This window comes from Lissotriton vulgaris, chromosome 12 (assembly GCF_964263255.1).
Source record: "Lissotriton vulgaris chromosome 12, aLisVul1.2, whole genome shotgun sequence".
In the NCBI taxonomy this organism is placed as follows: Eukaryota; Metazoa; Chordata; class Amphibia; order Caudata; family Salamandridae; genus Lissotriton; species Lissotriton vulgaris.
Window position 1 is genome coordinate 796,578,300 of NC_141700.1, and position 24,172 is coordinate 796,602,471.

Consider the following 24,172-nt stretch of genomic DNA (forward strand, 5'->3'; position numbering starts at 1 on the left):
TTTTAGTGTGTATTTTAATTTCACACTGCATATAAAGCAGGGTGCCTTCAAGGGTTCGGAGCAGTCCGCAGTTGCATGTACCCTAGCAGAATGGTCCTCATACTGTAAGCATCGCAGGTGCTCCAACAGGGCTGCATGTTCACGTATGTGACGGCACAGCCACGAGCAGGTCTCAAGCGCAAAGAGGTTCCTTTGATCTTAGAAAGCTCACCCTCCACCTGTCACCGCATACCGCACCCCAGTCCCAAGCAGCGCCCCCCTGAGCGTCACCTTCAGTGCGTCCCATTCTAATAAAGTCGAGAAGGCTGGATCAGTCTTCAGCTCAAAGTATTCTTCAACTGCAGTGCTGAGTGATCCTCGAAATGGAGGGTCCTCTAATGCGGTGGGACCGGAGGGGTCCCAGTATTGAGGGTTTGATTAGGTGCGTCACAAATGATCTGTGTGTGTAATGGAATGGAGTAAATTAAGGGAGCAAAGCAATCGATCTATTCTGATGTGTAGTGTGTGTGGGTGGGAGTAAAAAGAATACACTCTGGTGGAGGGATTACGTGCCCGTCAGACATCGTGAGATGCCAGTGGCACAGCCACTCCTGGAGGCCAGCGCATTAGCGGTGGCGGTGGTACCTGGGAAGGAAGGAAGGAGAGGTGTGGGCTAGCGTCCAACACGCTATTAAAATCACCCTCCAGTAGCCACGGATGTCCGCTTCACGTGGACAGTGTATTTGGGATCTCTGTAGGAACGCAGCCTGTTATTTATTAGGGGCATAGATGTTCCCCTGTAAGACAAGTCTGTCATCAAACCTGCCCTTAACAAAGATACACTGGCCCCCTAAATCTATCTTGACCTCATCAACTTGAAAAGGAGTCCCTGGTCTAATCCAGATCAAAACCGCACAAGCACAGGACGAGAAGTGTGTAGCAAAGACCCGCCCTCCTCGCCGACGCGGCAGCCTAGTGGCTTCAGGCAGCCTTGAGACTCCTGTAGCAGCACTATGAGTGGCATGTCATTTGAGAAGGGAATACCCAGCATATCGTAGTGAGTGTGTGTGAATACCACGCACATTTCATGTTATAATAAAAAGGAACATCATGGAGCGTGGTGAGTGTGTGCGGGAGGTCTCATCTAGGAGGGTGTCTAGTCCCATGGCTGGGAGCAGGGCCACAGTCCGCCATTGTATGATCAGTGCAGGACCGAGGCAACAATTAAACTAAATTATAAACTAACATAACTTTTTCATAATACCAACAGAGCAGACTCCCAATCTTAAGCTGCCCAAACTTGTGTTTGAACTAAGTCAAAGACATTGAACCAAAGTAAATAGGAAGGGAGGCGAGACAGGAGAGATCATCCCACAACAGTAGAGTGTGTGGGGGGGCACTATAAGCTTCTCCCAGTAATAGGTCTCCAATATGGCATATAACATGGGCTTGTGTATGATTAAGGCACATATCTTGCCATCGCCTTAGTGACTGTGTCTGAGAGGCAATGACAAGGACCATAATACAAGTTAGAATATGCATTTGAAACAGCAAGCAGGCACTCATCGATACATAGAGCAATGCTATTAATTGTCGCATACATGCAATAACGATTGACACAAACAGTAAACTAATAGTGGAGGACTCATATCATCCAATGTATGTGGGGTAGCATCAGTTGAACCCCCGGATCAGGCCCTGGCGGCCACGCAGCAGAGTAATTCTAGTCACTCGAGGACTGCATAGACACATCCTCCTGGTTAGTGCCCACTGTGGACCCCAGATCTGCACTGACTGCACAGACACATCCTCCTGGTCAGTGCCCACTGTGGACCCCAGATCTGCACTGCCGCTTTGATCATCCCTCCGTAATAATATTCTCCAGGTCGGGAACAGACGTGGTACTGGGAAAGTGGTGTTTTCGCTCCTGGCAACGCCTGCACCGTAAACCCTTGGTAGTACTGTGCTCTTGGTCCGTTCTCCGCAGCGAGGAGGCGCAGATCTGGCCAGAGGACTCCAGCCAGTCCCAGGCATATCGTGGCGAGTCAAAACATCTTGTTCGGCCCCCAGCCGCCATACGTAGCCTGAGTACATCAAGTCTAGCTAGTGAAGGTGTTGCTTAATGGCCAGGAAAGAGCAGAGTTGGCGTTGCACAATCTCAGTGTAGTCCAGAAAGAACTTTACTCGAGTGTTCTCCACTCAGATGGCGCGTATTTTCCGACTTTCTCTCAGTATCGATTCACTGTCGTGTAATAGTCGGAAAACGAGTGGGCTGTGGCCTGCGCCTGGATTAGGTTCTCGGATAGGAACGCGGTGTGTTTTTTCAATGGGGAAATAGCGTGAGAGGGAGGAGTCTGGCAGTAGGTCCCTGAACAACTGTTCGGTGTACAATACGCCGTCTTGGCCCTCCCCTGCCTCAGGAAGGCCCACGAGGCGAACATGGTTACGTCTAGAACGGCCTCCACGTCCTCTACTCATGTCCCCAGTTTTGGATTCTGGAGTTGCAATCCTGTAGTTTCAGCTCCATTTGGTGAGTAGTTGGCTGGATTTTCGAGAGACTGCTACAAAGCACCCGGTTTTATAGTTTCACAGATCTTTCCGGGTGGAATCAATCATTATAACAACATCTTCAATTACATCAACAATGTTATTCAATAAGAATTTGTGAGACAATAAAGATAACTAGTCCATCGTACCAGCTTGTCAGGGAAGGTGGTGGTGTGTGGCAGGTTAACACACAGCTTGAAGCGCAGTCACACATTGTGTTGTGCCGAGATAATGGCAATAAGGAACACAGTCTTGATGGTATGGAGACGTAAGGAACAGCTGTGGTGTGGCTCAAATAGAGTGCACGTCAGATAAGTAAGGACAAAATTGGGGTCACACTGGGGTATCACAAAAGGAGAATATGCTGCAGCCCCTTCAAGGATTGCATCGCAACGAGTGACAAACAAGGAAGACTGATCAAGGAACTGTAAGAAGGCAGTAAGTGCCAAAAAAGAACCATTAACCATGCTTAAAGAAAGACCTTGCTAGACAAGAGAAAACAAAATAAACAACAAGATGTCAGACAGTTTGGCCTGGAGGGGATGTACTGGCGTGTATCGCACTAACTACAACCTTGTCCAACAGCATATACGGGCTTTGTCGAGGGATGCCTCATCTGTGAAAATGAAGATATATGATTGGTTCTGAATAAAGAAAAAGGGATCCAGAGACTGGAGACATTGCTTGGCAAACTGGCATTTACCCAATAGAGAAACTGTTTAAAGCTATCTCTATAGCCCTGAAGCAATCCCTCTACGAGGACTTGGATGAAATGCGTTGGCTGTGTCTATTTATTCTGCAACAAAAAACAAAAATGAAATAAAGAAGATGTTTTAACAACCCTCTAGATTGGTGATATCATTGAAACGGAGATATGATTGGATACAACGCAATTGGGGTGCCCGTTCCATTATGCACTTGCTGTAATTTGTATCTGGGTCTTTGGTACGATTGACCTAGGTTAGTGGAGCACCCATTCTTTAGGAACGGCTTGCAGTGAGATGACACACATCAAACTGTCCTATTTGCTAATTAAACATATAAAATACTCCTGGCCATAAACAACTGTTGGTTGCCTTGAAGGCACAGGATATTTGAAACAGCTGTGGAGCTGCTGGCATGTGGCACTGTGGACGTAACTGGGGATACAACTGCATGCATGTTCCCTGTAGGTGGATCTGGCAGTCTTGTTCTTACAATATCCGGAGGACATCTGGCCCCCTACCTTTGGGATGGTATGAGGGTACGCATTCATTGGGGAAAACTGTGCCATTCTCAGTCAGGATTAAATACAAAGGTGGTTCTGTTGGGTGAAAACAATCGCTTTGAAAAAGGCGTGGTGCGCTCAATATATATTAGAAACAAACTCTCTGAAACAATGATATATGGAGAAATGGGAATTGATTTCCAGCAATGCTTTATATTAAATAAAACACAAACATGTTACATCTGAATTGTTTTTCATTCAGTGATGCCGATAGTTGCAATAAAGGATGATCAGACCTTTAAACAACACATAAGTGTAGGAGATGTGACTGGTGGTGAACAAAGTGCTCAGTGCATCAAATACAGTGACACACATATACAAAATATATACTGGGAATAGGGTTGGCCAGAGTCTTAATTCTTCTCCAAGGAGACAAAAAGTCCATGTAAATGCTCCTGGAGTGTCTGGACCAGTGGTAAAGCGTCGACGTTTCGATCCTGGTGCGCCCCAATTAATGGTCGCGGCGGGTCTTTATCAAGACAGGTAGAGGTGGGGGGGGGATCTGAAAGGCAAAGGGGGGTGTGTTTCAGAGAGTCATTGAATTGTGATGGGAGTCACTAATGACCAGTGTGAGCAGTGATACTCACATGAAAGGCAGGAGGAGAGATCTCAGCCTGGAGGGTTGCCAAAAGGCAGACCTGAAGAGGGAAGAAAAGGGGGGGATCAAACATATGATCCCAGTCTCTGTTGGCTAGTTGAATCTAACTTCTAATCTTGAAACCAATATGGGACAAAGCATGACTGTTTAACTAAAGAGAGAGTAATGCTCCCTGTGTCTAATACTTTAGTACCATCTAATGGTGTGCAAAGCGGATATCGACTAATCCAGGAAACGATCTAAGTGGCAGCACAATTATATAAATATATAAATAAATCAGGCACAAACCCGTAAAACGGGGCAAAAGGATATAGACTAATCCTGGAGACAATGTAAGCGGCAGCGTGTGAGTGTATAAAGGATTAAGGCACAAATCCGCAAACCGGGGCATTAGGACAAAGATAAGGTTAAAAGACACTGTGCCTATGTAATCAAATTACGTGCCGTCGTATGTGGTTTAGGTAAAAGGACAAGAGCCCTGTGCCGATTAAACATGCTGGCTGATTAATGCAGGGGAGGGCAGCCTAAGCATGGAGAACGCCGCGTCCAAAAGATACATAATTCTGAGCCCACGAGTACGTGATAGCTATCGTGACGATTGCGGAGTGCGCCGGTAAGGCAACGGGACTCGGCAGGCTTCTTTATTGGGGAACGCAGGCAAATTTAAAGGACCGGGACGAATGCATCCTCTTCTGAAAATATCTCTTACCCCGTGGTCAAGAAGGCCAAGTCCGTGGATGGAGGGTATCTCAGTCAGGAGTCACCCACTCACACAATTACTCCACTTAAATAGCAACCAAACCTTTCCGTTTTCTTGGAGTCACATGAAGAATAAACTCATGGCTGGGAACGAATTTGCTACTTACCAGTATGCATCTGTTCTTGGCATGTAGGGCTGCTGACATTCATATCTGTGCATAGATCGCCGCCTAGTGTTGGGTCCGGATGATTGCACATTGTTGTCCTGGAAGAGTCTTCGAAGTATCACGAGATAGGTGGCTCCTCCCCTGGACTACAGTGCGCATGGGCATCGACTCCATCCTCAGATCGTTTTTAGCCATTGTGGCCAAGATGGAGTGAAACTCAGTGAATGATGACCATGCTGTAGGTATATGTGAATTCTGCAGCTGCTACAGGCGCCAGGGAGGAGGGTGGGCGATATGAATGTCAGCAGCCCTACATGCCAAGAACAGATGCATACTGGTAAGTAGCATATTCGGTTCGAGGCATGTGGGCTGCTGAATTCATATCTGTGCATAGAATACATAGCAGTCCCTCCATTAACAGCGGCTGCCCGTGCCAGCTGCAGCAGTTTGGAAAAGTGTTTTGAGAACAGCCTGCCCTACAGCTGCCTGCTGTTTGGAGTGCACATCAACACAGTAATGCTTAGTAAATGTGTGTGTGGTAGACCATGTGGCTGCTCTACATATGTCCTCTAAGGGAATGTTGCCAAGGAATGCCATAGAGGCCCCCAACTTTCTGGTGGAGTGGGCTCTTAGTGGAATGGTAAGAGTACGTTTTGCTTTCAGATAGCAGATCTGGATACATTTAACGATCCACCTAGCAATACCAGCCTTGGAAATAGGGTTACCTTTGTGGTGCGGTGCAAAGGCGACAAAGAGTTGCTTAGTTTTCCTAAAATCCTTGGTCCTATCGATGTAATACATCAGGGCCCTTTTTACGTCAAGGGTGTGGAGCATCCGTTCCGCCAATGACTCGGGATTTTGAAAGAAAACGGGTAATTCAATAGTTTGGTTGATATGGAATTGAGACACAACCTTGGGAAGAAATTTAGGGTTAGTGCGAAGGACTACCCTGTTGGAATGAATTTGAATAAACGGCTCTTGGATAGTCAGGGCTTGTAATTCACTAACCCTCCGTAGCGATGTAATTGCTATAAGGAAATCCACTTTCCACGTCAAGAACTGAATCTCGCAGGAAAGCAGTGGTTCAAAGGGAGGACCCATCAGCCTGGTGAGGACCACATTGAGGTTCCACTCTGGAGCTGGTGGGGTCCATGGAGGAATGACTCTTGAGTCCTTCCAAAAAAGCCTTAATGGCAGGCACCCTGAAGAGGGAGAGGTGCTGCCTATTCTGGAGATAAGCGGCCATCGCAGACAAATTAATGCGAATGGAAGCATAGGCCAGGTTACATTCGTACAGATGGAAAAGGTAACAGATGATATTCTGAATGGAAGCATCCAGCGGGTTAATGTTGTGGTCTGCACAATAAATGACAAACCGCTTCCATTTTGCCGCATAGCATGCTCTGGTAGTGGGCTTCCTTGCCTCCCGAATGATGTCCATACAGTCGGAAGGTAATTGCAGGTAGCCAAACTCTAGGACTTCAGGAGCCAGATCGCCAGGTTGAGCTGTTGCGGATCTGGATGCTGAATGTCGCCATGGCTCTGCGTCAGAAGGCTGGGTGTGAGATGTAGCCGATGATGCGGTATCACGGACAGTTCTAGAAACGTGGTGTACCATGGTTGGCGAGCCCACGTTGGAGCAACCAGTATGAGAGTCATTGAGTGAGCTTGCGTGCCACCAGCGGAATCAGAGGTGCTGGGGGAAAAGCATACGCAAATCTGCCTGACCAGTTCATCCATATCGCATTGCCCTGCGACTGAGGGTGTGGGAACCTGGCGGCGAAGCTTTGGCATTTTGCGTTCTCCCTTGTGGCGAACAGGTCTATCTCTGGATGACCCCACCTTTGGAAGTACGGTTGGAGTACTGATGGATGTATCTCCCACTCGTGCATTTGGTGGCTGTGCCTGCTGAGCAGGTCCGCCATTTGATTGTCCTTGCCCGGGAGGTGTTCTGCCATGAGGAAGATGTTCCTCTGAATGGCCCACTTCCACATGCTCTGAGCCAGATGAGACAGCTGCGAAGAGTGTGTTCCTCCCTGCTTCTGAATGTAGTACATGGCCGTCATGTTGTCCGTCCGGATCAACACGACCTTGTTGCACAGATGTACTTGAAGGCTTTTAGTGCCATGAAGATCGCCATCAGTTCCAGAACATTGATGTGCATCTTCCTTTGCTGTTGCGTCCAAAGTCCCTGCACAGTGTACTGGAGTACATGCGCTCCCCATACCTGGAGAGAAGCGTCCGTCGTCAGGATGATCTGTGGCACAGGCTCTTGGAACGGTCGGCCTTTGCAAAGGTTTCGAGGATTCCACCAATGCAGAGAGTTGTATGCCCGACCGCTCACCAACACTAGGTCTTTCAACTGCCCGTGAGCCTGAGTCCACTGACGTGCTAAGCACTCCTGAAGCGGACGCATATGTAGTCTTGCGTGCGGGACAATGGAGATGCAGGAGGCCATCATGCCTATCAACTGCATGAACACTCTTGCTGGAAGCGAGTGTTGAGGTCTGAATTTTTGAATCAGCGATTGAATGCTGCTGACTCTCACTGAATTCGGCTGGGCTGTGGCCGTCAGAGTGTCAATGGTCGCACCCAGATACTGCCGTATGTGGGTGGGCTGGAGGTGGGACTTTGAGTAATTCAGTGAGAATCCCAGATCGTGCAGGAGGTGAATGGTGTGGGACACGTGGGCGGCACACTGCTGGGCTGACTTCGCTTGGATGAGCCAGTCTTCCAGATAGGGGTAGACGTGGATGTTTTGTCTCCTTAGATGTGCCGCCACCGTCGCCAGGCACTTTGTGAACACCCTGGGTGCTGTGGTGACACAGAAAGGCAAAACCCTGAATTGGTAGTGCTGGTTTTGGATGGTGAACCTGAGGTATTTTCTGTGTGAAGGGTGTAGTGGAATGTGAAAGTACGCATCCTTCAGGTCTAAAGTGGTTAGAAAATCCCCCTGCCGGAGCAGCGGGAGCTCTTGCTGCAGGGTTAGCATATGGAAATGCTCCGACAGGATGTAGAAGTTGAGGGGCCTGAGATCTAGGATTGGCCTGAGGGACCCATCCTTCTTCGAAATCAGGAAGTACAGGGAGTAAACGCCTGTGCCTCTTTCCTGCATAGGCACGAGCTCTATTGCCCCTTTTTGCAGCATGACGTTGACCTCCTGGTGCAATAAGTGCAAGTGCTCGTCCGACATAGGACAGTGCCTTGGGGGTATGTTTGGTGGAGTGGATGTTAACTCCAGACAATAACCGAATTGGATAAGCTTTCTGACCCACCTGTCCGTGGTGATGGACTTCCACACGGGCAGGAACTGCTGGAGTCTCCCCCCGACCGGTGTTGTGTGATCGGGGGCAGTGACAAGGCGTCACTGTTTGCTGGAGGTAGAGGACCTGGATCTGTTGTTGCCACGTCCTCTGCCTTTGGCGCTGTTGCCGCGATATCCACCTCGACTCTTGTTGGCATAAGTAGTCTGGGTGTTGCCCTTGTAGAATTGCGCGGACTGTGAAAGCTGACCCCTTGAGGTGCCCCTAGTATTGGAGCGACGAAAGGACCCACCCCGAAACTGCTGGGACTGCAAGGCACCCATGGATTTTGCAGTGCCAGTGTCCTTCATTTTCTCTAGGGTGGTGTAAACCTCTGGGCCAAACAGGTGATCTGGGTTGACCGTTTGGTTCAAGATGGTGGTTTGGATGTCTGGCTTGAAACCAGAGATTCTCAGCCAGGCATGCCTCCGAAGCATAACACTGGTGTTAATAGCTCGCGCAGCGGTGTCAGCTGCGTCCAGAGCGCACTTAATGGAAGCGTTGGAGATTAGCTTCCCCTCTTGGATTAGCATCTCAGCCCCTTCCTTGTATTGATCAGGCAGGTGTTGCAAAAGGGTCTCTAGTGTATCGTAGTGCGCCCTGTCATAACGCGCCAGGAGCGCCTGTGTGTTTGAGATGCGCCATATGTTGGCTGCCTGTGCTGCTACCCTCTTCCCTGAAGCCTCAAAGGCCTTGGATTCTTTGTCTGGGGGAGGAGCATCACCCGTAGTCTGAGAATTGGCCCTCTTCCGGGCATTCGAGACGACAAGGGAGTCCAGAGGCAACTGTCCTTTAATGTAAGTTGGATCAGTAGGTGCCGCTTTGTATTTTTTGTCAATCCTCGGGATGACTCTCGCCCTGGTGGGTTCCTTGAAGACCTCAGCAGCATGCTTCAAAACACCTTTCAGCATAGGCAGAGTTTTCACAGATTTTTCAGATACTGAAAAGGTGTCTGAGAGGAAATCCACATCCACAGGGTCAGCATGCAGCTGGACATTGTGATTGGTAGCGGCCCGTTCAATGAGGGCATTCAAAGCAGCAGAGTCCTCAGTAGGGGAAGTCTTAGCAGAGAAGAGTTGGGGGTCTTGTCCCGAATGAGGATCCCCAGGATCACCACCAGCTGACCAGAGCTCATTTGTATCTTCTGGGTCTGTGTAGACCGGATAGCTATATTCATCTTCCCCATCGCCCTCACCAGCGTCCACATCGGAGTAAGTGGGCGAGACCTCATGGGCTTGTGGTGAAAGGGGTTCCACCAAGGCCGGAGTACCATCAGAGTCCCTTTTCTTCTTGAGGGGGATCTTGTAGGACTCCAGGTGGGGTTCCGGGGTGATTTTCCTCATCAGAAGGGAAAGCCTGCCCGTTTCGGCATCGATGAAATGTTCTTGACGCTCCTCCTCCGAAGGTCGTCGAGGCCGCGGGCCGTGGACCACCAACGACGCCTTCGGTGCCGAAGAGACCTTCTCGGGCGCGCCGGCCCCCGGCCTAGGAGCGAAAGCCTTCAGCGCCGTCTTCGGCGGCAAGGTAAAGAGGATCGGCGTGGACGCCTTACCGGTTTCTCCAGAGGCTTGGCAGGCGGAGGGTCCTTAGGCTCGACCGCCGCGGCGCCGTCCCTAATGCGCTGCAGGGACTCCGTGAACTTCTTCGTGAACGCGGCAGATGGACGTGCCGGTTCAACGGAGTCCTTCGAGGCATGTTTTGGAGTTGAGTCCTTCGAGGTCACCTTCAGAGTCGACTAACGTGGCGCAGCACCCTTGGCCTTGTCGTGGTGAAGCGGGGCAGAGAGGACCTTCGGGTCATCGGGTCGCTTCTTCGTGTCGCCGAGAGATTTCTTTGGGTCGACAACCTTCTTCGGGTCGACCCGGGCCTTGCCGGCGTCAATCGTCTTCGGCGCCGACGCGCCGGTGTCAAACACCTTCACCTTAGTCTTTGGCGCGGTAGCCTTTGGCTCGGCACCCTTGACTTGGCTTTCGGCTCGACGGCCATCTTAGGCGCCGAGGCGTCAGGAGTCTTCGATCCGACTAATGCGATGCACACTTTCGGTTTCGATATCTGCCCCTGCGCAGTATCTGGAGTCGAGACCGTAGATTTCACTTTCGGTTTCGTTTTGACCAGGAGTGACTCAGTAACAATGTCCGTGGCCGGGCCCGAAGGCGGGGCCGAGGAACCCATATCGAGGTCTTGGGTAAGGCCCGAAGGCGATCCCTCGACCTGGGCCTTATAGAGAGGCACGGCCCCAGAGTCAGATTGAGGGAGCTCTTCGTCCGAGCTATCCTCCATGGCCCCGAGGGCCCCATCGTCGTCTCCTACCTCCTCAACGACTTCTTCGCTTTCGAAAACCTCGGCATCAGCGTCGTAGTCTTCTTCAACATCCGACGCGGGGTTTGATTCCGAAACGTCCTGGATATAGTCTTCCTCGACCTCCCCGGCATTGAAAATGTCCATAGGCGCCGGAGCAGATTGCTGGGCCTCCAGGCGCGCAGCTCGTCGGAGCTTAAGTGTCTTCTTGGACCTGAATCTCGAACAGGCCATACACTTGGCCTCATCGTGGTCTGGCGACAGACACTTGTTGCACAGCGGGTGGACGTCGATGTGCAGGTACTTCGAGTTACAGACCGGACATCTTTTGAATGGACTTTGGTCCATGTTGGATGGTCGATGAGTCTGGAGCGTCGACAAGGCCTTCCGCGCTGAAAGCACGAGGAAGTTCAGAACTCGGCTCGGAGCCGAATTAAAAGTTGCTAAGCCGAACGCAAGACAATACCGACGTAAGACTAAAGACCTTTTGGTCTCAAGGAAAGTTTTTCTATCTATTCCGACAAGAGAAAACCAAAGACATCCGAACCCAATGGCGGAAAAAAACAATCTGAGGATGGAGTCGATGCCCATGCGCACTGTAGTCCAGGGGAGGAGCCACCTATCTCGTGATACTTCGAAGACTCTTCCAGGACAACAATGTGCAATCATCCGGACCCAACACTAGGCGGCGATCTATGCACAGATATGAATTCAGCAGCCCACATGCCTCGAACCATGGATAAAGCTGTTTTAATAGTAACACAGATGACCCCTTTCTGGTACAAGCTGCCGCTCTTTCCAATGGAACATGTGACAATACCAAAAGTGGTAACTGTGAGAAGTTGGCCTGATATGTGATGTCCACTATTCTAGTGGGCACCCTGTATCAGTCCAAACATCCCTTATGGTGATGGTTGTAAAGTCAGCCTTATAGACCAGCTATCGTAGTCGTAGCATGGACAAAGCAGTCTTAGGCTACAAACATCAGAGAGCATGTGAAGCCAGCTGTTTTACCATATGTAACCCCTTTAATACCAAATGAAAGGACACCACACAGGTTACATATAAAATATATATGTATTTATTACTAACACAACCCCTCTGAACTCTTTATAAGGTCAGAGGCCAAAGCACATAACAAGTTACTTAATTATCATACAATAAGTTGCAAAAAATACAGTCAAGCCCTAGGGACCTTGCACACCATATACTAAAATAGTGGTATAAGAACCACGTCACGAACAGGGAGTAGGCCTAGGGCATCGCTGGGGCTACACTGGACTACCAAAGGTTAGGAAGCAGGAGGCCCACGGGAAGAGTGTGCAGTGTCGAAACACACACGTGAGTTACCATAGGGATACAATGGGAACGTAAAAGTTAGAAACTAGTTGATTTAGGACACTTCCAGATAAAATAGGAGAAAGCCACTTAAAACTAGAACACTTGGATAAATAATATCCACAGGAGCACCGGAGTACTCTCATTACCTCACCCAGGGAAGCCGGGTGCATAGGTGTCTTTTGGTGTCGGGTTTCATCGCTGATTCCTATGGAGACCTGTAAAAAGATGCTGCAGGCGACCAGGAGAGAAGTGTCCGGTTGGATCCAAGGGTGGATCGAGGATGAAGAGTACCTGAAAGCAGAGGGGACAGAGTCTGGGCCACTAGCCAGTGACCAGAAAGGAACCAGGTTATGTCGTGAAGCAATCAGGTGATGTCGTGAAGCTTGTCTCTGCAGCCACGAGGTCCAGGAGAAGTCAATGACGACCAGGCGCTGGAATCTAGCTGTCCCACGATGGATCTAGATGTCTGCGGTGTCGGGACCCAGATTGGTCCCAACAAGCCTTGCCAAATACAACCGACGCGCAAGGGTACTGCTACGCAAAAATTTCCGGATCCAGTCTGACGCCTGGGGATATTCTAAGGTAAGGAATCTATCACTAACGTGTCTCCTTCAGATATACAGTTATCTTTGATCTATGCTATATTTAAGCATGGGATCTAACATACTTATTATTTTGATTATTCAATCAAGGCGAATACAGATGCCATAGGGATTGGTTACGAATATTGGCACAATTCTAAACTATCCTTCCTGACTGTCAATAAAGATGAACACTTAAATTGAAGGATTGACCTGTTCTATTTAAAATAAGGTATGTAGTGCATTTGTATATAACTCAACAGCAGCACATCTATAACTGTGGGAATTAAAATAAAATAAATGATGTATTTCCTCTCATAATAGGCGATTATTGTCACGCATACTGGAAGTTCCGAATATTATATTCCTGAAACACATTTGACATAATCTCCATATCTTTCGGTAAGACAAGGCACTGAATTTACTGAGCCTATCTCTAGTTTAGATTAAGTCAGAATATTGAAATGTAATGATTCTCCCTGTCTTCAGTTTAAATCTCCCTATAAAAATTTCCCTTTAGAAATATAAACGGTCCTATGTACAATAACATTGATTTTGCTCAAAAGGACATAAATTTGATATACTCATCGAGTGCACCAACTATTTTGCTTATCTTAGATCTCTTTCCCTCATTTGATCCCTTTAAAAACATTTATTGACATCCCCTTTTTTTCGCCATAAATAGACGCTAGACTACAAATCCTTTTAGTAGGCAAATCATATTCATGAATCCAGTTGTATGTATATTATGTATCTGCAATTATGATGTATTGTGAACGGTGTTTTTTTTATTGTAAATAGTTTTGTATAGTATGTGTATTTTTGTATACCTGTTTGTTGTAGCCCTGAAGAAGTCCTCGGGACGAAACGCGTTGGCTACGCTTTGTATGAAGATTTTGAATAAAAGAACAAGAAAACTTTAAGTCCTACTGAACCGATTTTTTAAATCATTATTTTTGACTATCATTGTTACTGTGTATTGTGTGGGAGTGCGGAACCATTGTGTTTCATTGCAAAGCTTTTTGGGCATTGCCCTTGGGAGTCTAGGGGTATGTGACTTCAGGTTCTTGGCACCCAGAATTCTTTGAAAACAATTAGACCATAAAATATTGGATAAAGTGCAGTCATTCTTTGCCCTATACCCCTGTTGCTTTAGTGTTGTTAGCTATAGATGTATGAATTTGGCATTGGTAGTAACTGAGATTAACACATCCATGAACTGTAAAGCACACAGATCCCCTAATGTCACTGACAGATTAAATGAAATTGGCGGGGACCGTAGTGGCACCACTAGAGGCAGAGCAGCGGTGATGGGGCATAGGTATATCAAATAAGGAATAGGATGCCATTGTGGGGGCACTCATCGCTAAATCCGATGATACACCGCCATGAAAAAGGCAGAGGCAACCCCAGTATTAAGCTCGTCAGAAGTGAGGGTTCCAGTCGAAGGAGTGCATGGGCCTGCAGCTATGGAGGACCAGCAGGATTCACGAGGCTAAAGGCCCAACAGGCCACAGAACAATGTGTGACACAATCCAGGATTGAGCGTGAAACCTCAGAATGATACTCCGAAAGACCCAGAATTGCTGTGGGTGGTGGAACAGCCCCGAACACCACTGTGCCCCAGACAGCTGCGATGAAAGGAACCCTCTGTGTGAGGCTCTGATGTGTCTTGGGCTTGTTGATGGAAAACCCCAAAGAGGTCAGGAGTTGGCTGCTGTCAAGGAGTGGTCGATGACTGGCTGCAGCGAGCCCTCCCTGAGCAGCCAGTTGTGAAGGCACTGAACATATGTAGCCCAGACTTCCGTAAACGGGCAGTAACCACTGCCATTACTTTTGTGAACTTCTAACCGACCGGCGTAAGACTGTAGGGGAGCAAAACAAACAGAGTGTTTCGACCCTACTGTGAATTGTAGGTCGGACCCTGCCATGAACTGCAGGACACCTGTAGGTCTGACCCTGCCGTGAACTGCAGGACACCTGTAGGTCTGACCCTGCCGTGAACTGCAGGACACCTGTAGGTCTGACCCTGCCGTGAACTGCAGGACACCTGTAGGTCCGACCTTCCTGTAGACTTAGTGACTCCCTTTTACACATTATATCAAAATAATGAAAGGAGTCTGAACATCTTTTCTGTGTTTTTTATGCACGTTTGTATCTTTCAATCATCACTGCATGTTTTCTTTTACAAAATTGTGGGCACTGGATCTGTTCTATACCAGCTAAAGACTTTATATGCTTTACAAAAAAAACGTGCAATTAATAAAATTGCCATATAAACATCGGGTAACTGCCTGTTCGTACCTCAGCCTGGTGCATCTGTTGCAATGGGCCAAGAACCTCTCTCACCCACTCTATTTTTTTAATTTGTTTGGTCTTTTTGCATATACTAATCTATGACTTTAGTGAACCACTGTTTTCTACACTAAGGATTACTACCCCAGGTTCTCGTGAATATTAGGAGCCTCCCTAGTTTTAAAATATAAAAACATTGACCCACATGGCACCACCCACCAGCGTGCAAGAGTACTGCTGAACAAATTCTCTTGATCGAGTCTGCTGCCCGGGAATAGTCGAAAGGTGAGAACTATTCGGTAAGAAGTATCCATCAGAGAATTTTCAATTTCATTTGGTAACTCAATTTGTTTGAGTTCAAAGGAAGAACGTAGACTGTGTGCATGCAAATTAGGGTAGTATTGTATTTATTTCTTTTGTTTTTCACTTAAGCTGAAAAGAGCTGCAATCAGATTTACTGATCATTTTGGAAGAGTTACACTGGATTTCAACCAAATGATTATAACCGGTTAATGTGCCAAATGTGTTTGATGGTGTAGAGCGGTGGGAATAACATGCCTGTTTTGGAGTTGGTGAGTAACAACGAGACCGCAAATAAGAGGAAGATAACAATAGCAAATGGTTCCAATGCTAGATTTGATAGTAATGCTGGTAAGGGACAGCTTTGTTGTGCTCCTTTGATAATAAGTATGTTCAAAAAGTGAGCAACTGGAGTAAACCCCTTCTCTACCCTACTGATGTACATAAGTATCATGATAATGTATTGCTAGGATGCTGTTTTGATGGATGTATACTTCAATAAGTGACAAGGGTCAAGAAAGTCATCCATCAGTTTGTTTAATTTCTTTTGTCTACGCGATGGAAGGCAAACTTCTCCTGGTGGCTGGATGTGCTTGTGTGAGTTTATCAGTGTCCGATCCCTTCTGGGCACTGGCAAACTCCTGAAAGAGGGGCTAGTTTCAGGCCAACTCATTAGCAGGTGTGGAATGTCACTATTGATGTCACACACGTATCAGGTGGAACTGGGAGGGATTCCCTGGCCCACCCAAGGATCAAGCTGGTAGGCTGAGCTACAGGAGGAGGTAAGTGCATCTACTTCTGTCCCCAGCTCCTCTGTAGCCATCCTCACCAGCTGGTACACATTTCTTTTTTGGTTGGGAGTAAGGGCTGGGAGACAGACGGATAGGAGATGCCCAGCTTTTCCCACCTTCCGTAATATATTATATCTCCGAATGCTTCTCGGTCCATGTACAAAAATCTGTGTGTCATTTACGTAAACCTGTTACAAAAGAGTAAGCTCAAATAGTGTCTTGTTAACACACTAATACTGCTTATTAATAGTTGCACATTAATATTTGGTAAGGTTAATAGACGGATGACTTGAAAATATTATTCTAGTTTTATTTAGTTAAAGAGAAGACGTTTTGTCAGCTTACCTTTTCAGTGTCCAGACTGGTCATCTCATCGTGCCTTTTTTGAGTGAAGACAATCGTGAAGACTGCGTGGGAGCGGCTGCTGGTCTCATTCATGTTGGTTGCTGCTACAGTTCTGAAGTGAAAATTATGAAAGCAGTCAAAACACAGCCCAAAGAGCAAGTGCTGCCAGTAGATTTCCAAATGTCTGATGTCAGAACTACCAAAAGCTGAATTTGCGCTACATCGATTTAAAAGAAACCAAACATCATGTAGCTGAAGATAAGGGAAACCCGGTGGAGTACGCCGGGATTGCATGTAAAGGTTAAAACTCTAAGGAAAATGTTACTTACCCCGTAAGCATCTTCTCTTTGAGTGCAGTGCTGTAGATTCACATGCTGTGCATGCTCCTGCAATCTAGGATTTAGCTTGTAAGTTTGGCTCTTGTTTTTCTTCTAAGAAGATTTTTGAGTCACGAGGTATGGAAATAAGCTATTTAACTAACTGTAGTTCTCCATTATTGGTATCTTTCATAGATTCACAAACTTAAATCATTTACCGAAGTGTGAGTCCCATGGTACATATAAGAGCAGTACAATAAAGAACAAGTAGCCTTTAATAGCTAAAATACATTCATTTGCTTAGCTTATCCACATCATTTATGAGGAGTCATACTTCAGTTGATACAGAGCCATCTTCCCTCAGACTTTTAAGCAGTAGTGGGAATGAAATCTTTATAAAATAAGGGGAGCCTATACGAGGAGGAGGATAGGTTGCATGGGCATCTATGAAAGATACCAATACTGGAGAACCACAGTAACAGGTAAGTAACTTCTCTTCTCCAGTAATGAATCTTTCATAGAGTCTCATGCTTGAATCAGAATAGACAGCAGTTAAAGTATTTATCAACCATCATAAGCAAAACACAATAGCAGAAGGTGGGTATTAAAATAAACAAAACGCTCACCTTTTTTAAATAAATTACATAACACCACTTGTCCCACAGCTGCATCATTGCCCCAACGATTCCAGGTCATAATGTTGTGTGAATGTATGCCTGTTCTTTCATGTCGCCGCTCAACATACTTAAGAGGTGCCCGAGCTTACAAAGCAGTCGTAGGTGAGACTGCTCTAATTGAGTGCGCTATAACCTTACTTGTCAAAGGTCTACCAGCCTTTGAGTGGCAAAACTGGATAGCAGCTGAAATCCATTAAGCTATGCTCGCCTTAAAAATAGGACCCCCTATACGAGGATTTCCATATGCTACTAACAGTTGGTCAGTTTTCTGAATTGTTTAGTGCGATATAAATAACATTTCAGGAATCTTTAAACGTAAAATGTATGCAGCAATTTTTCAGCTGCCATTTGTGGATTCAGAAAGAAGGTTATAGAACAATAGGTTCATTTAGATGGACTCTTAATGAGTTACGCAAGTACAGCATTAACACCTTGGCTGCTGTGGCTTTTCCCCTCCTGTGCTGTCATTTTATGACTACCATTGTTCATGACGAGCCCAGCTCGTCATGCGCATCGAAGGGGTTAAGCTACTGATTCGGAGGAGGAGACTTAGTTTGAGTGAAGACTCAGAAAAGACCTTTAAGGACTGCTTAATGACCCTACTAGACCACAATGTGGTGAACCAGTTGATGGTATATACCTTAATAGAAACATGGACCACACCTGATTATGCCAGTAAGAGGTAAGGTAAAAGTTGCACTGGTGGTGCTAAGATAGAATGAATATTCGATTTGTGGCAACATAAACGCTTCCACTTTAATTAGTGGTTCAGGCCTTCTCCGGTACCATGGGCATCACCTGTGCAACCAAATCCCATAGAACATGGGAGTAACAGCCCAAAAGGCACGTGGTGATCATGGACCTCAGTGACAGGCTATTGGAAGAAAATAGTTTCTTCCCTATGGTGTCCAGCCCCTTGGACTCCCTATCCGATGGGGCAGTAAGGAGTGCGTCAGGATTTCCACAGGAGATAGAGGCTTGGACCACCACTCTTCGGGCTAGGGTGTTGTGGGAGGAAATTGGGGATCCCTGTGGCGAGGCGGTGGCAGCGGGCAATCGTCCAGTTCACAGCAGGCCCGTTGCTGTGCTTGCACCAGGTCGTCAGTAAGAGTTTCATTGAACAGAAGAAAACAAGTTACTTACCTGTAACTGTAGTTCTCCAGTATTGGAAGCTTTAATAGATTCACATGCCTGAACCATTCCCCGTCGTCGAGACGGGAGTCTCCGGTACATAAAAAAGCAATGCTTAGTAGTATAGCAAACTGAAAAGAGGCCTAGGCCAATTTCCCTTTTGCAACCCATAACCCTTGTTATGTAAAAGAGACCAAACTTTTCCCTGAATCAATCAGAGCTCCTCACCCTCTAGAACCCTCCTAAGAGAACCTTTTGCTCCTCAGAGTTTTGCGCACTTGTGCATAAACACTCTTCGTGCTAAATCCAAGGTGAGCCTCTCAGGGGAGGAGGGTGGGTCGCATGTGAATCTATCAAAGCTTCCAATACTGGAGAACTACAGTTAGAGGTAAGTAACTTGTTTTCTTACTCCAGTATTGGAGCTTTCATAGATTTACATGCCTGAATCAGAATAGCCAGTAGTAGCATAAAGCATTTACATAGTTACTTAATACAGCATTATCCTGTACATAGTTAGTGTAGAATTCTGCACATTAATATTGCAATCACAGTTACTAAACATAGTAATAGAAAAAAAATAATTGCATTTGTAACCAAGAGAAAAGGACGGAAGGATGTAAAGAGGGCTCACCGTTACTGGATAATGTTTCTTAGCACTGCTTCTCCCACCGCCACATCTATTTCCGCAGCTGCTTCCAAGCAGTAAGGCCTGGTGAAGGTGTGATAGATCTCTAGGTCGCTGCCCTGCAGATATCCTGGATCGGCACTCCCGCAAACAAAGCGGTGGAGGTGGACACTGCTCTTGTTGAATGTTCACAAACTCGTGCGTTCAGAGGCTTTCCAGCAGCTTGGTGACAATATCCTATTGCATTGGAAATCCATCTGGCAATCCCACATTTTGATAAAGGGAAGCCTTTCCTGGGTGTGCTGAAAGCGACAAAAAGCTGTGAAGACTTGCAGAAGGGTTTAGTCTTTTGCAAATAGAATTTGAGACATCGCTGGACATCCAGCGAATGTAGAACTCTTTCCGCTGCTATTGTTGGTTGAGGAAAGAAACGTTTTAGAACTAATGGCTCATTCAAATGAAAGTCAGTTGGCACATTTGGAATAAACTTTGGATTAGTTATGAGAATCACTCTGTCCTCCTTAAATTGCAAGAAGGGGTCTTGAATTGTGAGAGCCTGCAATTCCCCCACTCTTCTGGCCAAAGTGAGAGCGATGAGAAGTACCACCTTCCACAATAGGAATTTGGGATCTGCCCTGTGTATAGGCTCGAAGGGCTGCTTCAGTAATTGTGAAAGGACTATGTTCAAATGCCACAGAGGTGGTGGAGGCTTTATTGGAGGAAAAACTCTGAACAATCCCTTCATGAATTGTTTAACAATTCTTGCCGACCATAAGGACGGTCCAGAGGAAGTTCTTCTGTAGCGTGATATTGCAGCTAAATGTACTTTTATAAATGCATGAGCCAAACCCGACTTAGCCAAAAGCAAGATGTATGGAATAATCTCATGAGGTGCCGAATTGATAGGATGAATGTTACTTCTTTGGCACCATAGACAGAATCTCTTCCACTTTATTCTGTAGGTTTTGTTCATACTATCCGCTCTGGCCTTTGAAAGGATGCCTTTACATTCCTCTGAGATGTTCAGATGTTGAAACTCACAGTGCTCAGGAGCCAGGCTGCGAAGCGCAAGGATTTCTGGTCCGAATGGAGCACTTGTCCCTGGGACATCGTCAGAAGTGATGGTATTGGCAGGAGGCGAATCGGATGGACCTCCGACAGCAGCAGAAGCTCTGTGAACCAGTGTAGTCTGGGCCACCATGGGGCTATCAGGATCATCTTGCACGGTTCTTTCTTGATCTTACAAGCACTAGCGGCAGCAACAGGGGAATTGGAGGAAAGGCGTAGGCAAAGACACCTGACCATGCCATCGAAAACGCATTCTCCCAAGATCCACGTTGGGGAAGCCAGCTTGCGAAGAACCGGCATTTCCTGTTCTCCGCTGTTGCTAAGAGGTCTACTGTCGGTTCCCCCATCTTTAAAAAATACTGTCCAAGACCCCTTGGTCTATCTCCCACTCGTGGCAGGTAGATTTGAGTCTGCTGAGAGTATCTGCTTTGAAGTTTTGGTCCCCTGGGAGATGTTCTGCTGCTATGGATATCCCGTTTTGCAGTGCCCATTCCCATATCCTCTGGGCTTCCTGAGAAAGGGAGAGCAATCTTGTTCCTCCCTGCTTGTTTAAGTAGTGCATTGCAGTTGTGTTGTCCGTTCTTATCAACACAGATGACCCTCTTATCCTTGGCAGGAAAGCTAGCAATGCCAAGCGGCTTGCTCGGAGTTCTAGTAAGTTGATGTGCAGTTGTTGCTCGTGCAACTTCCAGCGGCCGCTGACTTGGAGGTCTTGAAGGATTGCTCCCCATCCTTCTAGGGACACATCTGTAGTCACTATCAATGGGGCTGGCTCTGTAAGGAATGAAAGACCCTGCGAGACGTTCCGTTTTCGGGTCCACCATGCTGCCGCTTGAACCATGACCAGCGTTACTTGGACTGTATCCTCGAAGGATCCGTCCGCTTGATGCCATTGTAGATCTAGTTGCTCTTGCAACGGACGCATCCTTAACCTGCAATAAGGTACGAGGGGAATGCAAGATGACATTGTTCCCAGCAATGACTTGTACTTGCGTACTGAAAGACTTTCTTTTTGCGAAGACTTGGAAGAGAGATAATTTTCAGCTGTCTTTCTTTGGAGGGGAATGCCCTGTTTCTCTCTGTATCCAGTATTGCCCCTAAGAAAGTGATGTTCTTTGTTGGTTGAAGGGATGATTTTTCCTCGTTTAAAGTCAGACCTAACCTGGCAAACCACTGCACTGTTGACGATCGGGCTAACGCTGCTGATGGTGCCTTGAAAAACCAGTCGTCGAGGTAAGGAAATACTTGATGTTTCTGTTTCCTTAGAACAGCAGCCACTGGAGCCAGGCATTTTTTAAAGATTCTTGGGGCTGATTTCAGGCCGAACGGCAGTACCTTGAATTGGTAATGTTGTCCTGCTACCATGAACCGAAGGTACTGCCTGTGAGAAGGATTGATGGGGATGTGAAAGTATGCATCCTGTAGGTCTAATGTGGTCATATGATCTCCTGGGTCTAGTAATAGAAGGATGTATTGAAGAGAAACCATACTGAAAGATTGCTTTTTGAGATAGGTGTTTAGGGATCGGAGGTCTAGAATAGGACGCAATTGAAGAATGTTTTTCTTGACTAGAAAACTTCTGGGAGTTCGGCACCGGTTCTATTGCTCCTTCCGAATCTCCCTTCGCATTTGATGTAAATGCTTGACCTCCTGATGCATCGGCGGTGTACAAGAGGGCGTTTGTAGAAGTTCTAGAGTGTGGTCGAATTGAATATTGTTGAGGACCCACTGATCCGTAGTTATCTGTTGCCAATTTCGGAAATAATAAGCAATCTTTCCACCCGGGGGAACATGTGATATCAGAGGAGTTGGTGTAGCAGGATATTGAAGGTTCTCATTGTCGTCGGGTGGTGTCTTTACCCTGACGACCTCCTTTACCTCTCTGAGTAGATTTTGTGTAGCCTCCTGACTGGTGCTGTGTATATTGCTGACGCTAGGGCTGAGATGAGGTGGAGTAAGATGAATATCGTCCTTGCTGGTATCCCCCTCTGTATGACGACTGGCCTCTACTCTTAGAGCCTCGAAAAGGAACTTTCCTGTATTGTAGGGTCCCCAATGATTTAGCTGTATCCGTTTCTTTTTTGATTCTCTGCAGTGCCTTATCTATATGCTTGCCAAACAAATCCTCACTGTTGAAAGGAAGGTCCAAGATCTTCTTTTGTACCTCCGGTCTAAACGCTGTTGCCCTTAACCATCCTTGTCTGCGAAGTACCGCTGCTCCTCCCAGAGATCTGAATGCTGTGGTCGCTATGTCCATAGCGCAATCTATGACTTCGGCCAAAGTACCCTCCCCTCTTGCAGAATCTTTCTGGCTTCCTACCTCTCAGTCTCCGGTATGCGGTCTATGTAAGGGGAAAGGTCGCACCACATTTGCCTATCGTACCTCCCCAGAATGGCCAGGGCATTCGCAGCTCTCACTAACGGGGCAGACAGAGGAAAATCTCTTTCCCGCATTGTCCAATCTTCTACCCTCCCTGTCCGGAGGTGTCGTAATAGGAGCTGAGGGATTTCTTGATTTTTGCTGTGCCGCCTGGGTAATAACTGACCTAAAAGACAAGCTGGAGCATCTGAAGACGCTTTGTATTTTAGTCCAGTCTGACGAGCACTGGAGTCACTGTAGCTGGCGTTTCCATGACTTTCAGGCCTTCCTCCCATAGATGACTGACAATCAGTAAGGACCGAACCGTCTTACGATAGGGTTCCTTGAAGTCATAAGAAACATTCAGCTTTATCCTCTGCCATGGTAAGTGCAAATCTTTTTGTGGCTCTCTCCATCAGGTTATGAAAACCACTGATGTCTTCCGGTGGAGAATCAACAGGCTACAGCGAAGGAGAAGGTGGTGACGGAATGAGATAATCGTCCCATTCTCTGCTAGGGTCTGTGATCTCTCCTTCTACCTGGTCATCATCTGTGGTCCCAGGTTCCTGTTGAGATCTGGTGGTGGAGATCTAGAAAGGACTCTGGTAAGATCTCCCACCGACGGACTGGTGTACTTGGTACCAAGCGTGGAAGAGCCGTAGCCACAGGAACTTCTTTAGAGGCTTGAGGTGTGGGATATCTCTTCTTATAATCCTCTAGCATGAACTGCAGATCTTTTAACAAAGAAGATGGAACACTCGTCATCTCTTCTTGATACTCCTGGCGGTATTGTTGCGGAGGATGATCTTGAAATTCTTCATATTCGTCCTGCGAGTCCTCCTCTTGGTACTTCATCTGTAACTGCGATGGGCTCCTAGCATAACCAAAAGGTTCGCCATCATCTTCATCCTCTTCCAAATCTTCCTCTTCAAAAAGGTGAGATGGTACCAGAGGAGACACCTTACTTGGAGATGTAATTTCTGGGGTAATTGTACTCTTCCTGGCCAAAAACCTCTTTCCTGTGGTTTTTTCCCTCGTCGACAAACCCATCGACGAGATCGCCGTCGAAACAGACAACGATATCATCGCCGATGCTACCGTCGTCGATCCAGTAGTCACTGTCATCGTCGACAATCCCATCAATGACGCAATCGTAGCCGTCGTCGATGCTGTTGTCGCCACAGATCTCGGCGATAAAGCCTTTGAAGTAGGTTTTACCTCATGTTTCGTCGACGTCATCTTCGTCGACGCTCCCGTCGACGATGCAGATCTTTCCATTTTTTCCTCAGAAGGTGTGGAGGATGGCTTCTTGACCATAATCTTGACCTTAGGGGGAGATTTTGAAGGCTCTGTGCTGGTTTTCTTGGTATGTTTTACCCCCCCCCCCCCCAAGCATGACCTTTCTCCTTTTCTTTGCCTGAAGGAGATTTTGAGGGACTGCGCCCGAAGACCCTGGGGTGGTCTTTTAAAGGGCCTTCTCAGGTC

At 47.1% G+C, this 24,172-nt stretch overlaps 1 protein-coding gene across 1 annotated transcript in view; it reads right to left on the bottom strand.

Annotated features, from left to right (window-relative positions):
- Window positions 1–24,172, bottom strand: part of KIF1C (kinesin family member 1C) — a 912,154-nt gene that overhangs the window by 503,294 nt on the left and 384,688 nt on the right. The window contains exon 7 of the mRNA XM_086946204.1: window positions 16,511–16,622. Coding sequence (XP_086802330.1) covers window positions 16,511–16,622 — 112 coding nt within the window. The remainder of the gene's footprint in view (window positions 1–16,510; window positions 16,623–24,172) is intronic.